Genomic DNA, 16,923 nt, shown 5'->3' with positions numbered 1-16,923 from the left:
GTATTTGTAACGTATGGTGTAACTAGATCTGACTCCTGTCACTCTTACCAGTAATAATGTTACTTATACATTTCCCCTTCTGTATATGTAACGTATGGTGTAACTAGATCTGACTTCTGTCATTCTCACCAGTAAGAATGTTACTTATACATTTCCCCTTCTGTATATGTAACGTCTGGTGTAACTAGATCTGACTTCTGTCACTCTCACCAGTAAGAATGTTACTTATACATTTCCCCTTCTGTATATGTAACGTATGGTGTAACTAGATCTGACTCCTGTCATTCTCATCAGTAATAATGTTACTTATACATTTCCCCTTCTGTATATGTAACGTATGGTATAACTAGATCTGACTCCTGTCATTCTCACCAGTAATGTTACTTATACATTTCCCCTTCTGTATATGTAACGTATGGTGTAACTAGATCTGACTCCTGTCACTCTTACCAGTAATAATGTTACTTATACATTTCCCCTTCTGTATATGTAACGTATGGTGTAACTAGATCTGACTTCTGTCATTCTCACCAGTAATAATGTTACTTATACATTTCCCCTTCTGTATATGAAACGTATGGTGTAACTAGATCTGACTCCTGTCATCCTCACCAGTAATAATGTTACTTATACATTTCCCCTTCTGTATATGTAACGTATGGTGTAACTACATCTGACTCCTGTCATTCTCACCAGTAATAATGATACTTATACATTTCCCCTTCTGTATATGTAATGTATGGTGTAACTAGATCTGACTCCTGTCATTCTCATCAGTAATAATGTTACTTATACATTTCCCCTTCTGTATATGTAACGTATGGTGTAACTAGATCTGACTCCTGTCATCCTCACCAGTAATAATGTTACTTATACATTTCCCCTTCTGTATATGTAACGTATGGTGTAACTACATCTGACTCCTGTCATTCTCACCAGTAATAATGATACTTATACATTTCCCCTTCTGTATATGTAATGTATGGTGTAACTAGATCTGACTCCTGTCATTCTCACCAGTAATAATGTTACTTATACATTTCCCCTTCTGTATATGTAACGTATGGTGTAACTAGATCTGACTCCTGTCACTCTCACCAATAATAATGTTACTTATACATTTCCCCTTCTGTATATGGAATATATGGTGTAACTAGATCTGACTCCTGTCATTCTCACCAGTAATAATGTTACTTATACATTTCTCCTTCTGTATATGTAACGTATGGTGTAACTAGATCTGACTCCTGTAATTCTCACCAGTAATAATGTTACTTATACATTTTCCCTTCTGTATATGTAATGTATGGTGTAACTAGATCTGACTCCTGTCATTCTCACCAGTAATAATGTTACTTATACATTTCCCCTTCTGTATATGTAATGTATGGTGTAACTAGATCTGACTCCTGTCATCCTCACCAGTAATAATGTTACTTATACATTTCCCCTTCTGTATATGTAACGTATGGTGTAACTAGATCTGACTCCTGTCATTCTCACCTGTAATAATGTTACTTATACATTTCCCCTTCTGTATATGGAACATAAGGTGTAACTAGGTCTGACTCCTGTCATTCTCACCAGTAATAATGTTACTTATACATTTCCCCTTCTGTATATGTAACGTATGGTGTAACTAGATCTGACTCCTGTCATTCTCACCAGTAATAATGTTACTTATACATTTCCCCTTCTGTATATGTAACGTATGGTGTAACTAGATCCGACTCCTGTCACTCTCACCAGTAATAATGTTACTTATACATTTCCCCTTCTGTATATGTAATGTATGGTGTAACTAGATCTGACTCCTGTCACTCTCACCAGTAATAATGTTACTTATACATTTCCCCTTCTGTATATGTAACGTATGGTGTAACTAGATCTGACTCCTGTCATTCTCACCGGTAATAATGTTACTTATACATTTCCTTTTCTGTATATGTAACGTATGGTGTAACTAGTTCTGACTCCTGTCATTCTCAACAGTAATAATGTTACTTATACATTTCCCATTCTGTATATGTAAAGTATGGTGTAACTAGATCTGACTCCTGTCATTCTCACCAGTAATAATGTTACTTATACATTTCTCCTTCTGTATATGTAACGTATGGTGTAACTAGATCTGACTCCTGTCATTCTCATCAGTAATAATGTTACTTATACATTTCCTCTTCTGTATATGTAACGTATGGTGTAACTAGATCTGACTCCTGTCATTCTCACCAGTAATAATGTTACTTATACATTTCCCCTTCTGTATATGTGACGTATGGTGTAACTAGATCTGACTCCTGTCATTCTCACCAGTAATGTTACTTATACATTTCCTCTTCTGTATATGTAACGTATGGTGTAACTAGATCTGACTCCTGTCATTCTCCTCAGTAATAATGTTACTTATACATTTCCCCTTCTGTATATGTAACGTATGGTGTAACTAGATCTGACTCCTGTCACTATCACCAGTAATAATGTTACTTATATAATTTCCCTTCTGTATATGTAACGTATGGTGTAACTAGATCTGACTCCTGTCATTCTCACCAGTATTAATGTTACTTATACATTTACCCTTCTGTATATGTAACGTATGGTGTAACCAGACCTGACTCCTGTCATTCTCACCAGTAATGTTACTTATACATTTCCCCTTCTGTATATGTGACGTATAGTGTAACTAGATCTGACTCCTGTCATTCTCACCAGTAATAATGTTACTTATACATTTCCCCTTCTGTATATGTAACGTATGGTGTAACTAGATCTGACTCCTGTCATTCTCACCAGTAATAATGTTACTTATACATTTCCCCTTCTGTATATGGAACATAAGGTGTAACTAGGTCTGACTCCTGTCATTCTCACCAGTAATAATGTTACTTATACATTTCCCCTTCTGTATATGGAACGTATGGTGTAATTAGGTCTGACTCCTGTCATTCTCACCAGTAATAATGTTACTTATACATTTCCCCTTCTGTATATGTAACGTCTGGTGTAACTAGATCTGACTTCTGTCACTCTCACCAGTAAGAATGTTACTTATACATTTCCCCTTCTGTATATGTAACGTATGGTGTAACTAGATCTGACTCCTGTCATTCTCATCAGTAATAATGTTACTTATACATTTCCCCTTCTGTATATGTAACGTATGGTATAACTAGATCTGACTCCTGTCATTCTCACCAGTAATGTTACTTATACATTTCCCCTTCTGTATATGTAACGTATGGTGTAACTAGATCTGACTCCTGTCACTCTTACCAGTAATAATGTTACTTCTACATTTCCCCTTCTGTATATGTAACGTATGGTGTAACTAGATCTGACTTCTGTCATTCTCACCAGTAATAATGTTACTTATACATTTCCCCTTCTGTATATGAAACGTATGGTGTAACTAGATCTGACTCCTGTCATCCTCACCAGTAATAATGTTACTTATACATTTCCCCTTCTGTATATGTAACGTATGGTGTAACTACATCTGACTCCTGTCATTCTCACCAGTAATAATGTTACTTATACATTTCCCCTTCTGTATATGTAACGTATGGTGTAACTAGATCTGACTCCTGTCACTCTCACCAATAATAATGTTACTTATACATTTCCCCTTCTGTATATGGAATATATGGTGTAACTAGATCTGACTCCTGTCATTCTCACCAGTAATAATGTTACTTATACATTTCTCCTTCTGTATATGTAACGTATGGTGTAACTAGATCTGACTACTGTAATTCTCACCAGTAATAATGTTACTTATACATTTTCCCTTCTGTATATGTAATGTATGGTGTAACTAGATCTGACTCCTGTCATTCTCCCCAGTAATAATGTTACTTATACATTTCCCCTTCTGTATATGTAATGTATGGTGTAACTAGATCTGACTCCTGTCATTCTCACCAGTAATAATGATACTTATACATTTCCCCTTCTGTATATGTAACGCATGGTGTAACTAGATCTGACTCCTGTCATTCTCACCAATAATAATGTTACTTATACATTTCCCCTTATGTATATGTAACGTATGGTGTAACTAGATCTGACTCCTGTCATTCTCACCAGTAATAATGTTACTTATACATTTCCCCTTCTGTATATGTAATGTATGGTGTAACTAGATCTGACTCCTGTCATTCTCACCAGTAATAATGTTACTTATACATTTCCCCTTCTGTATATGTAACGTATGGTGTAACTACATCTGACTCCTGTCATTCTCACCAGTAATAATGTTACTTATACATTTCCCCTTATGTATATGTAACGTATGGTGTAACTAGATCTGACTCCTGTCATTCTCACCAGTAATAATGTTACTTATACATTTCCCCTTCTGTATATGGAACGTATGGTGTAACTAGATCTGACTCCTGTAACTCTCACCAGTAATAATGTTACTTATATATTTCCCCTTTTCTATATGTAATGTATGGTGTAACTAGATTTGACTCCTGTCATTCTCACCGGTAATAATGTTACTTATACATTTCCCCTTCTGTATATGTAATGTATGGTGTAACTAGATCTGACTCCTGTCATTCTCACGTTACTTATACATTTCCCCTTCTGTATATGTAATGTATGGTGTAACTAAATCTGACTCCTGTCATTATCACCAGTAATAATGATACTTATACATTTCCCCTTCTGTATATGTAACGTATGGTGTAACTAGATCTGACTCCTGTTATTCTCACCAGTAATAATGTTACTCATACATTTCCCCTTCTGTATATGTAATGTATGGTGTAACTAGATCTGACTCCTGTCAGTCTCACCAGTAATAATGTTACTTATACATTACTTTGCTCCCAATAGCACTCACAGAACTTTACATTCACATTTACACAGAGCACAAGATACGCAATAAGTAGAACAGAATAAAGACCTCAGCATGTGGGATGTATATTTAGGAAGTGAAGGAACATTAATGAAACATGTGAGTAACAGTCATCAGTCTGTTTGTGGTCTCCAGGGTGGAGGTCTCTTGGACTGTGCGAGGCAGCAGGTTCCATGGTCAGGGCTGCATAGCTAACAGATCAACCACAAATGAAATACAGCAGATTCTTGGTACTGCTGGTAACAGTCTGAGGGGGAGAGGTAGGGAATTCCAGAGCAAGGGAGCAGCACGTGAAAAATCTTGGATAGGAGTGGGAGGAAGTAATCAGAAGACAGCGAGTCGGCGTGCATTAGCATATGGACCTGTTTCGCTAGGACTGAGTCACGGCCAACTGGCATCACCCACACCTGGAGCTCAGCTAGACATTTAGTATTGGTATTTTTTTCAGTACCCGGAGCAAAGACAGGTTATATGCATAGTAGAGGTAAAGGAGGACATGACGTCTTATTATTTCACCCAGTAGCAGCATGTATATTGTAAAAAAAACAAAACACAGGACATAGGATAAAGCCTGAAGGAACAATGCAGGGAAATGGTGAAGATGAGTATACTCCAGAAGATTAAAATGGTTCCCCAGCTGTGATGTCTACTGTGTCCAACAAGAGCTGATTTATTAATCACTCAGAGCATGCAAATGGCTTTACACCTCTGTGAGTTCTCTCATGTTGAACAATTTGTGATTTCTGTGTAAACCCTTTCCCACACTCAGAACATGAAAATGGCCTCTCACCTGTGTGACTTCTCTCATGTCTAACAAGATGTGATTTCTGTATAAACCCTTTCCCACACTCAGAACATGAAAATGGCTTCTCTCCAGTGTGACTTCTCTCATGTTGAACAAGATTCGATTTCAGTGAAAAACATTTCCCACACTCAGAACATGTAAATGGCTTCACTCCAGTGTGACTTCTCTCATGTATAACAAGATATGACTTGTGTGAAAAACCTTTTCCACACTCAGAACAAGAAAATGGCTTCTCTCCAGTGTGACTTCTCTCATGTTGAACAAGATTCGATTTCAGTAAAAAACATTTCCCACACTCAGAACATGTAAATGGCTTCACTCCGGTGTGACTTCTCTCATGTGTAACAAGATGTGACTTGTGTGAAAAACCTTTTCCACACTCAGAACAAGAAAATGGCTTCTCTCCAGTGTGACTTCTCTCATGTTGAACAAGATTCGATTTCAGTGAAAAACATTTCCCACACTCAGAACATGTAAATGGCTTCTCTCCGGTGTGACTTCTCTCATGTCTAATAAGAGTTGATTTCAGTGCAAAACATTTCCCACACTCAGAACATGATAATGGCTTCTCTCCGGTGTGACTTCTCTCATGTCTGATAAGAGTTGATTTCAGTGCAAAACATTTTCCACACTCAGAACATGAAAATGGCTTCTCTCCGGTGTGACTTCTCTCATGTTGAACAAGATGTAATTTCCGTGTAAAACATTTCCCACACTCAAAACATGTAAATGGCTTCTCTCCAGTGTGACTTCTCTCATGTTGAACAAGACATGATTTGTGTGAAAAACCTTTTCCACACTCAGAACAAGAAAATGGCTTCTCTCCAGTGTGACTTCTCTCATGTTGAACAAGATTCGATTTCAGTGAAAAACATTTCCCACACTCAGAACATGTAAATGGCTTCTCTCCGGTGTGACTTCTCTCATGTATAACAAGATGTGATTTCCGTGTAAAACATTTCCCACACTCAGAACATGTAAATGGACTCTCACCTATGTGAGTTTTCTGATGTATGACAAAATTTGATTTGGATGTAAAACATTTCCCACAGTCAGAACATGAAAATAGCTTCTCTCCGGTGTGACTTCTCTCATGTATAACAAGAAATGATTTCCGTGCAAAACATTTCCCACACTCAGAACATGAAAATAGCTTCTCTCCGGTGTGACTTCTCTCATGTATAACAAGAAATGATTTCCGTGCAAAACATTTCCCACACTCAGAACATGGAAATTGCCTCTCACCTGCCTTAGCTGGCTGATGTGTAATAAGCTTTGTGTTCTGTGTAAAACATGGTGCACCTATAGAACAGGAAAACACTGTATCTACTGTCAGAGCTGTAACAGATGCACCAATATCAGAGTGATCAGGAGAACATTTCCCAGGATCAGAGGGATCAGCTGATAGAGCTGGATGTACAATTGGGGTAATGAGATTAGTTCCTGGAGAATCCTGTCTACTGTCATCTTTTATTTCACAATCCGGGGATGATATTAGATGTCCTTCTGAGATATTCCTGCTTGTGTGTCCATCTGCCGGAAATAAAATACATTTTGGAAATGTGAATTTTCATTAAACAATTAAAATCTGGTAAAGATCATGATCAAAACTGGAAAATTACTATAAAATGAGTAGACAAGACCCAGGGTGTTACATGGTACAATATATAATTCTGTAACAGACAGTGGGGTAAATTTACTAAGGTCCCGATTTTGGCCGAGATGCCGTTTTTTCTTCAAAGTGTCATCTCGGTCATTTACTAAACTCAAATCACGGCAGAGATAAGGGCATTCGTATTTTTTTTGGAGTAGTTGTAAAAAAATACGAATGAATACACCATCGGTCAAAATACGCCAGCAAATTAGTAGAACTCGGTCATTTACTAAAAAGTGCAAATCTCCAAAGAGGAAAACACTGCCGTGAAAAATTACAAATCACAAAAAAGTGCTAAAAAAAAGCAGACCTGCTTTTTTGAGCCGTGATTGCATAGGCATGCAGGGATCCATGAGATCCGTGCATGTCTATAAGTGGGAAGGGGTGGGAAAGTGGTTATTTTCACACAAAAAAATGCGTGGGGTCCCCCCTCCTAAGCATAACCAGCCTCAGGCTCTTTGAGCCGATCCTGGTTGCAAAAATATGGGGGGGGAAATGACAGGGGTTCCCCCATATTTAAGCAACCAGCATCGGGCTCTGCGCCTGGTCCTGGTTCCAAAAATACGGGGGACAAAAAGAGTAAGGGTCCCCCGTATTATTAAAACCAGCACCGGGCTCCACTAGCTGGACAGATAATGCCACAGCCGGGGGTCACTTTTATATAGTGCCCTGCGGCCGTGGCATCAAAATTCCAACTAGTCACCCCTGGCCGGGGTACCCTGGGGGAGTGGGGACCCCTTCAATCAAGGGGTCCCCCCCCCAGCCACCCAAGGACCAGGGGTGAAGCCCGAGGCTGTCCCCCCCATCCAATGGGCTGCGGATGGGGTGGCTGATAGCCTTCGTTGTAAATGAAAAGATATTGTTTTTAGTAGCAGTACTACAAGTCCCAGCAAGCCTCCCCCGCATGCTGGTACTTGGAGAACCACAAGTACCAGCATGCGGCGGAAAAACAGGCCCGCTGGTACCTGTAGTACTATTACTAAAAAAATACCCAAATAAACACAAGACACACACACCTTGAAAGTAAAGATTTATTACATACATGCACACAAACATACATACATACTTACCTTATGTTCACACGCAGGTCGGTCCTCTTGTCCAGTAGAATCCATGGGGTACCTGTAGAAAAAATTATACTCACAAAATCCAGTGTAGATCGGTCCTCTTCAAATCCATTTGTAATCCACGTACTTGTGAAAATAAAAAAACGGTGTCCCGACCACAAACTGAAAGGGGCCCCATGTTTTCACATGGGACTCCTTTCCCCGAATGCCAGAAACCCACTCTGACTTCTGTCTAAGTAGGTTTCTTCAGCCAATCAGGGAGCGCAACGTTGTAGCACTCTCCTGATCAGCTGTGTGCTCCTGTCCTCACTGACAGGCAGCACACGGCAGTGTTACAATGTAGCGCCTATGCGCTCCATTGTAACCAATGCTGGGAACTTTCTGCCCTGCGGTTGACCTAAAGTGACGTCACCGCTGAGCAGAAAGTTCCCAGCATTGGTTACAATGGAGCGCATAGGCGCTACATTGTAACACTGCCGTGTGCCGCCTGTCACTCAGTACAGGAGCACACAGCAGATCAGGAGAGTGCTACAACGTGGCGCTCCCTGATTGGCTGAAGAAACCCACTTAGACAGAAGTCAAAGTGGGTTTCTGGCATTCGGGGAAAGGAGTCCCATGTGAAAACATGGGGCCCCTTTCAGTTCGTGGTCGGGACACCGTTTTTTTATTTTCACAAGTACGTGGATTACAAATGGATTTGAAGAGGACCGATCTACACTGGATTTTGTGAGTATAATTTTTTCTACAGGTACCCCATGGATTCTACTGGACAAGAGGACCGACCTGCGTGGGAACATAAGGTAAGTATGTATGTATGTTTGTGTGCATGTATGTAATAAATCTTTACTTTCAAGGTGTGTGTGTCTTGTGTTTATTTGGGTATTTTTTTAGTAATAGTACTACAGGTACCAGCGGGCCCGTTTTTCCGCCGCATGCTGGTACTTGTGGTTCTCCAAGTACCAGCATGCGGGGGAGGCTTGCTGGGACTTGTAGTACTGCTACTAAAAATATCTTTTCATTTACAACGAAGGCTATCAGCCCCCCCATCTGCAGCCCATTGGATGGGGGGGGACAGCCTCGGGCTTCACCCCTGGCCCTTGGGTGGCTGGGGGGGGGACCCCTTGATTGAAGGGGTCCCCATTCCCCCAGGGTACCCCGGCCAGGGGTGAGTTGGATTTTTGATGCCACGGCCGCAGGGCACTATATAAAAGTGACCCCCGGCTGTGGCATTATCTGTCCAGCTAGTGGAGCCAGGTGCTGGTTTTAAAAATACGGGGGACCCCTACTCTTTTTGTTCCCCGTATTTTTGGAACCAGGACCAGGCGCAGAGCCCAATGCTGGTTGCTTAAATATGGGGGAACCCCTGTCATTTTTCCCCCCATATTTCTGCAACCAGGATCGGCTCAAAGAGCCCGAGGCTGGTTATGCTTAGGAGGGGGGACCCCACGCAATTTTTTTTAAAATTTTACACTGTTTAATTTAAAAAAAAAAAAAAATGAACCCCAGCACGGATCACACAGATCCGGCCGAGATTAATTTTTAAAAAGTCGGCAGTGTTTTGCTAATCACTGCCGTAAAAATAGAAAAAAAAACACGAATGACATCGACATCGGAACAAAAGAAAAACCCGAATACGACAGCTTAGTAAATTAGTCGTAATCAATTCAAAAAGTTGCAGTTTTACACTTTCGATGTCATTCGTGATTGAACTTTGACCTTTTTCCGAAAATTACGAATGTTAGTAAATTTACCCCACTGTATCCAGTACTGTATTTCTAATATTGCTTTTATGTTTATCTTGAAAATAATACTAGGAAGCTTGGACAGGAGTGTTACTAACACAGAGATCATGTGGGATTACTAGAGGTGACATGGGCTGTGCAGTAATATAACATCGCCTGGGCATACATTTAGGTAACATTGAGATCATGTGGGATTACTAGAGGTGACATGGGCTGTGCAGTAATATAACATCACCTGTGCATACATTTAGGTAACACTGAGAGATCATGTGGGATTACTAGAGATGACATGGGCTGTGCAGTAATATAACATCACCTGTGCATACATTTAGGTAACGCTGAGATCATGTGGAATTACTAGAGGTGACATGAGCTGTGCAGTAATATAACAGCGCCATGTGCATACATTTAGGTAACACTGAGATCATGTGGGATTACTAGAGGTGACATGGGCTGTGCAGTAATATAACATCGCCTGTGCATACATTTAGGTAACACTGAGAGATCATGTGGGATTACTAGAGGTGACATGGGCTGTGCAGTAATATAACATCGCCTGGGCATACATTTAGGTAACACTGAGATCATGTGGGATTACTAGAGGTGACATGAGCTGTGCAGTAATATAACATTACCTGTGCATACATTTAGATAACATTGAGAGATTATGTGGGATTACTAGAGGTGATATGGGCTGTGCAGAGATGACATGGGCTGTGCAGTAATATAACATTACCTGTGCATACATTTAGGTAACATTGAGATTATGTGGGATTACTAGAGGTGATATGGGCTGTGCAGTAATATAACATCGCCTGTGCATACATGTAGGTAACACTGAGAGATCATGTGGGATTACTAGAGAGGACATGGGCTGTGCAGTAATATAACATTACCTGTGCATACGTTTAGGTAACACAGAGATCATGTGGGATTACTAGAGATGACATGGGCTGTACAGTAATATAACATCACCTGTGCATACATTTAGGTAACACAGAGATCATGTGGGATTACTAGAGATGACATGGGCTGTGCAGTAATATAACATCTCCTGTGCATACATTTAGGTAACACTGAGATCATGTGGGATTACTAGAGGTGACACGGGCTGTGCAGTAATATAACATCTCCTGTGCATACATTTAGGTAACACTGAGAGATCATGTGAGATTACTAGAGGTGACATGGGCTGTGCAGTAATATAACATCTCCTGTGCATACATTTAGGTAACACTGAGATCATGTGGGATTACTAGAGGTGACACGGGCTGTGCAGTAATATAACATCTCCTGTGCATACATTTAGGTAACACTGAGATCATGTGGGATTACTAGAGGTGACATGGGCTGTGCAGTAATATAACATCACTTGTGCATACATTTAGGTAACACTGAGATCATGTGGGATTACTAGTGATGACATGGGCTGTGCAGTAATATAACATCTCCTGTGCATACATTTAGGTAACACTGAGAGATCATGTGGGATTACTAGAGGTGATATGGGCTGTGCAGTAATATAACATCGCCTGTGCATACATGTAGGTAACACTGAGAGATCATGTGGGATTACTAGAGATGACATGGGCTGTGCAGTAATATAACATCGCCTGTGCATACATTTAGGTAACACTGAGATCATGTGGGATTACTAGAGGTGACATGGGCTGTGCAGTAATATAACATCGCCTGTGCATACATTTAGGTAACACTGAGATCATGTGGGATTACTAGAGGTGACATGGGCTGTGCAGTAATATAACATCGCCTGTGCATACATTTAGGTAACACTGAGAGAACATTTGGGATTACTAGAGGTGACATGGGCTGTGCAGTAATATAACATCACCTGTGCATACATTTAGGTAACACTGAGAGATCATGTGGGATTACTAGAGATGACATGGGCTGTGCAGTAATATAACATCGCCTGTGCATACATTTAGGTAACACTGAGAGATCATGTGGGATTACTAGAGGTGACATGGGCTGTGCAGTAATATAACATCGCCTGTGCATACATTTAGGTAACACTGAGAGATCATGTGGGATTACTAGAGGTGAAATGGGCTGTGCAGTAATATAACATCGCCTGTGCATACATTTAGGTAACACTGAGATCATGTGGGATTACTAGTGATGACATGGGCTGTGCAGTAATATAACATCTCCTGTGCATACATTTAGGTAACACTGAGATCATGTGGGATTACTAGAGGTGACATGGGCTGTGCAGTAATATAACATCGCCTGTGCATACATTTAGGTAACACTGAGATCATGTGGGATTACTAGAGGTGACATGGGCTGTGCAGTAATATAACATCGCCTGTGCATACATTTAGGTAACACTGAGAGATCATGTGGGATTACTAGAGGTGACATGGGCTGTGCAGTAATATAACATCGCCTGTGCATACATTTAGGTAACACAGAGATCATTTGGGATTACTAGAGGTGACATGGGCTGTGCAGTAATATAACATCACTTGTGCATACATTTAGGTAACACTGAGAGATCATGTGGTATTACTAGAGGTGACATGGGCTGTGCAGTAATATAACATCGCCTGTGCATACATTTAGGTAACACTGAGAGATCATGTGGTATTACTAGAGGTGACATGGGCTGTGCAGTAATATAACATTGCCTGTGCATACATTTAGGTAACACTGAGTGATCATGTGGGATTACTAGAGGTGACATGGGCTGTGCAGTAATATAATACCGCCTGTGCATACATTTAGGTAACACTGAGATCATGTGGGATTACTAGAGGTGACATGAGCTGTGCAGTAATATAACATTACCTGTGCATACATTTAGGTAACATTGAGATCATGTGGGATTACTAGAGGTGACATGGGCTGTGCAGTAATATAACATCACCTGTGCATACATTTAGGTAACACTGAGAGATCATGTGGGATTACTAGAGATGACATGGGCTGTGCAGTAATATAACATCGCCTGTGCATACATTTAGGTAACACTGAGAGATCATGTGGGATTACTAGAGGTGACATGGGCTGTGCAGTAATATAACATTGCCTGTGCATACATTTAGGTAACACTGAGAGATCCTGTGGGAATACTAGAGGTGACATGGGCTGTGCAGTAATATAACATCACCTGTGCATACATTTAGGTAACACTGAGAGATCATATGGTATTACTAGAGGTGACATGGGCTGTGCAGTAATATGACATCACCTGTGCATACATTTAGGTAACACTGAGAGATCATGTGGGATTACTAGAGATGACATGGGCTGTGCAGTAATATAACATCGCCTGTGCATACATTTAGGTAGCACTGAGAGATCATGTGGGATTACTAGAGGTGAAATGGGCTGTGCAGTAATATAACATCGCCTGTGCATACATTTAGGTAACACTGAGATCATGTGGGATTACTAGTGATGACATGGGCTGTGCAGTAATATAACATCTCCTGTGCATACATTTAGGTAACACTGAGATCATGTGGGATTACTAGAGGTGACATGGGCTGTGCAGTAATATAACATCTCCTGTGCATACATTTAGGTAACACTGAGATCATGTGGGATTACTAGAGGTGATATGGGATGTGCAGTAATATAACATCGCCTGTGCATACATGTAGGTAACACTGAGAGATCATGTGGGATTACTAGAGATGACATGGGCTGTACAGTAATATAACATTGCCTGTGCATACATTTAGGTAACGCTGAGATCATGTGGTATTACTAGAGGTGACATGGGCTGTGCAGTAATATAACATCGCCTGGGCATACATTTAGGTAACACTGAGATCATGTGGGATTACTAGAGGTGACATGAGCTGTGCAGTAATATAACATTACCTGTGCATACATTTAGGTAACATTGAGATCATGTGGGATTACTAGAGGTGACATGGGCTGTGCAGTAATATAACATCACCTGTGCATACATTTAGGTAACACTGAGAGATCATGTGGGATTACTAGAGATGACATGGGCTGTGCAGTAATATAACATCGCCTGTGCATACATTTAGGTAACACTGAGAGATCATGTGGGATTACTAGAGGTGACATGGGCTGTGCAGTAATATAACATTGCCTGTGCATACATTTAGGTAACACTGAGAGATCCTGTGGGAATACTAGAGGTGACATGGGCTGTGCAGTAATATAACATCACCTGTGCATACATTTTGGTAACACTGAGAGATCATGTGGTATTACTAGAGGTGACATGGGCTGTGCAGTAATATGACATCACCTGTGCATACATTTAGGTAACACTGAGAGATCATGTGGGATTACTAGAGATGACATGGGCTGTGCAGTAATATAACATCGCCTGTGCATACATTTAGGTAGCACTGAGAGATCATGTGGGATTACTAGAGGTGAAATGGGCTGTGCAGTAATATAACATCGCCTGTGCATACATTTAGGTAACACTGAGATCATGTGGGATTACTAGTGATGACATGGGCTGTGCAGTAATATAACATCTCCTGTGCATACATTTAGGTAACACAGAGATCATGTGGGATTACTAGAGGTGACATGGGCTGTGCAGTAATATAACATCGCCTGTGCATACATGTAGGTAACACTGAGAGATCATGTGGGATTACTAGAGATGACATGGGCTGTGCAGTAATATAACATCACTTGTGCATACATTTAGGTAACACTGAGAGATCATGTGGTATTACTAGAGGTGACATGGGCTGTGCAGTAATATAACATCGCCTGTGCATACATTTAGGTAACACTGAGATCATGTGGGATTACTAGAGGTGACATGGGCTGTGCAGTAATATAACATCACCTGTGCATACATGTAGGTAACACTGAGAGATCATGTGGGATTACTAGAGATGACATGGGCTGTGCAGTAATATAACATCACCTGTGCATACATTTAGGTAACACTGAGAGATCATGTGGTATTACTAGAGGTGACATGGGCTGTGCAGTAATATGACATCACCTGTGCATACATTTAGGTAACACTGAGAGATCATGTGGGATTACTAGAGATGACATGGGCTGTGCAGTAATATAACATCGCCTGTGCATACATTTAGGTAACACTGAGATCATGTGGGATTACTAGTGATGACATGGGCTGTGCAGTAATATAACATCTCCTGTGCATACATTTAGGTAACACTGAGATCATGTGGGATTACTAGAGGTGACATGGGCTGTGCAGTAATATAACATCTCCTGTGCATACATTTAGGTAACACTGAGATCATGTGGGATTACTAGAGGTGATATGGGATGTGCAGTAATATAACATCGCCTGTGCATACATGTAGGTAACACTGAGAGATCATGTGGGATTACTAGAGATGACATGGGCTGTGCAGTAATATAACATCACCTGTGCATACATTTAGGTAACACTGAGAGATCATGTGGGATTACTAGAGATGACATGGGCTGTGCAGTAATATAACATCGCCTGTGCATACATTTAGGTAACACTGAGATCATGTGGGATTACTAGAGATGACATGGGCTGTGCAGTAATATAACATCGCCTGTGCATACATTTAGGTAACACTGAGATCATGTGGGATTACTAGAGGTGACATGGGCTGTGCAGTAATATAACATCGCCTGTGCATACATTTAGGTAACACTGAAAGATCATGTGGGATTACTAGAGGTGACATGGGCTGTGCAGTAATATAACATCGCCTGTGCATACATTTAGGTAACACAGAGATCATTTGGGATTACTAGAGGTGACATGGGCTGTGCAGTAATATAACATCACCTGTGCATACATTTAGGTAACACTGAGAGATCATGTGGTATTACTAGAGGTGACATGGGCTGTGCAGTAATATAACATCGCCTGTGCATACATTTAGGTAACACAGAGATCATTTGGGATTACTAGAGGTGACATGGGCTGTGCAGTAATATAACATTACCTGTGCATACATTTAGGTAACATTGAGATCATGTGGGATTACTAGAGGTGACATGGGCTGTGCAGTAATATAACATCGCCTGTGCATACATTTAGGTAACACTGAAAGATCATGTGGGATTACTAGAGGTGACATGGGCTGTGCAGTAATATAACATCGCCTGTGCATACATTTAGGTAACACAGAGATCATTTGGGATTACTAGAGGTGACATGGGCTGTGCAGTAATATAACATCACCTGTGCATACATTTAGGTAACACTGAAAGATCATGTGGGATTACTAGAGGTGACATGGGCTGTGCAGTAATATAACATCGCCTGTGCATACATTTAGGTAACACAGAGATCATTTGGGATTACTAGAGGTGACATGGGCTGTGCAGTAATATAACATCACCTGTGCATACATTTAGGTAACACTGAGAGATCATGTGGTATTACTAGAGGTGACATGGGCTGTGCAGTAATATAACATCGCCTGTGCATACATTTAGGTAACACAGAGATCATTTGGGATTACTAGAGGTGACATGGGCTGTGCAGTAATATAACATCACCTGTGCATACATTTAGGTAACACTGAGAGATCATGTGGTATTACTAGAGGTGACATGGGCTGTGCAGTAATATAACATCGCCTGTGCATACATTTAGGTAACACAGAGATCATTTGGGATTACTAGAGGTGACATGGGCTGTGCAGTAATATAACATTACCTGTGCATACATTTAGGTAACATTGAGATCATGTGGGATTACTAGAGGTGACATGGGCTGTGCAGTAATATAACATCGCCTGTGCATACATTTAGGTAACACTGAGAGATCATGTGGGATTACTAGAGGT

At 40.6% G+C, this 16,923-nt stretch overlaps 1 protein-coding gene across 1 annotated transcript in view; it reads right to left on the bottom strand.

The window, feature by feature from the left end:
- The window catches only part of LOC134984028 (zinc finger protein 585A-like), a 246,921-nt gene that overhangs the window by 147,426 nt on the left and 82,572 nt on the right, over positions 1-16,923 (bottom strand). The window contains exons 2-3 of the mRNA XM_063949671.1: positions 6,809-7,205; positions 5,574-6,775 (exon numbers count right to left, since the gene is read on the bottom strand). Of these exons, the coding sequence (XP_063805741.1) occupies positions 5,574-6,775; positions 6,809-7,205 (1,599 nt within the window). The remainder of the gene's footprint in view (positions 1-5,573; positions 6,776-6,808; positions 7,206-16,923) is intronic.

Source organism: Pseudophryne corroboree (assembly GCF_028390025.1).
Source record: "Pseudophryne corroboree isolate aPseCor3 chromosome 3 unlocalized genomic scaffold, aPseCor3.hap2 SUPER_3_unloc_30, whole genome shotgun sequence".
Taxonomy (NCBI): Eukaryota; Metazoa; Chordata; class Amphibia; order Anura; family Myobatrachidae; genus Pseudophryne; species Pseudophryne corroboree.
The sequence above is the reverse complement of the archived record's forward strand: the minus strand, read 5'-3'. Positions and strand labels throughout refer to the sequence as shown.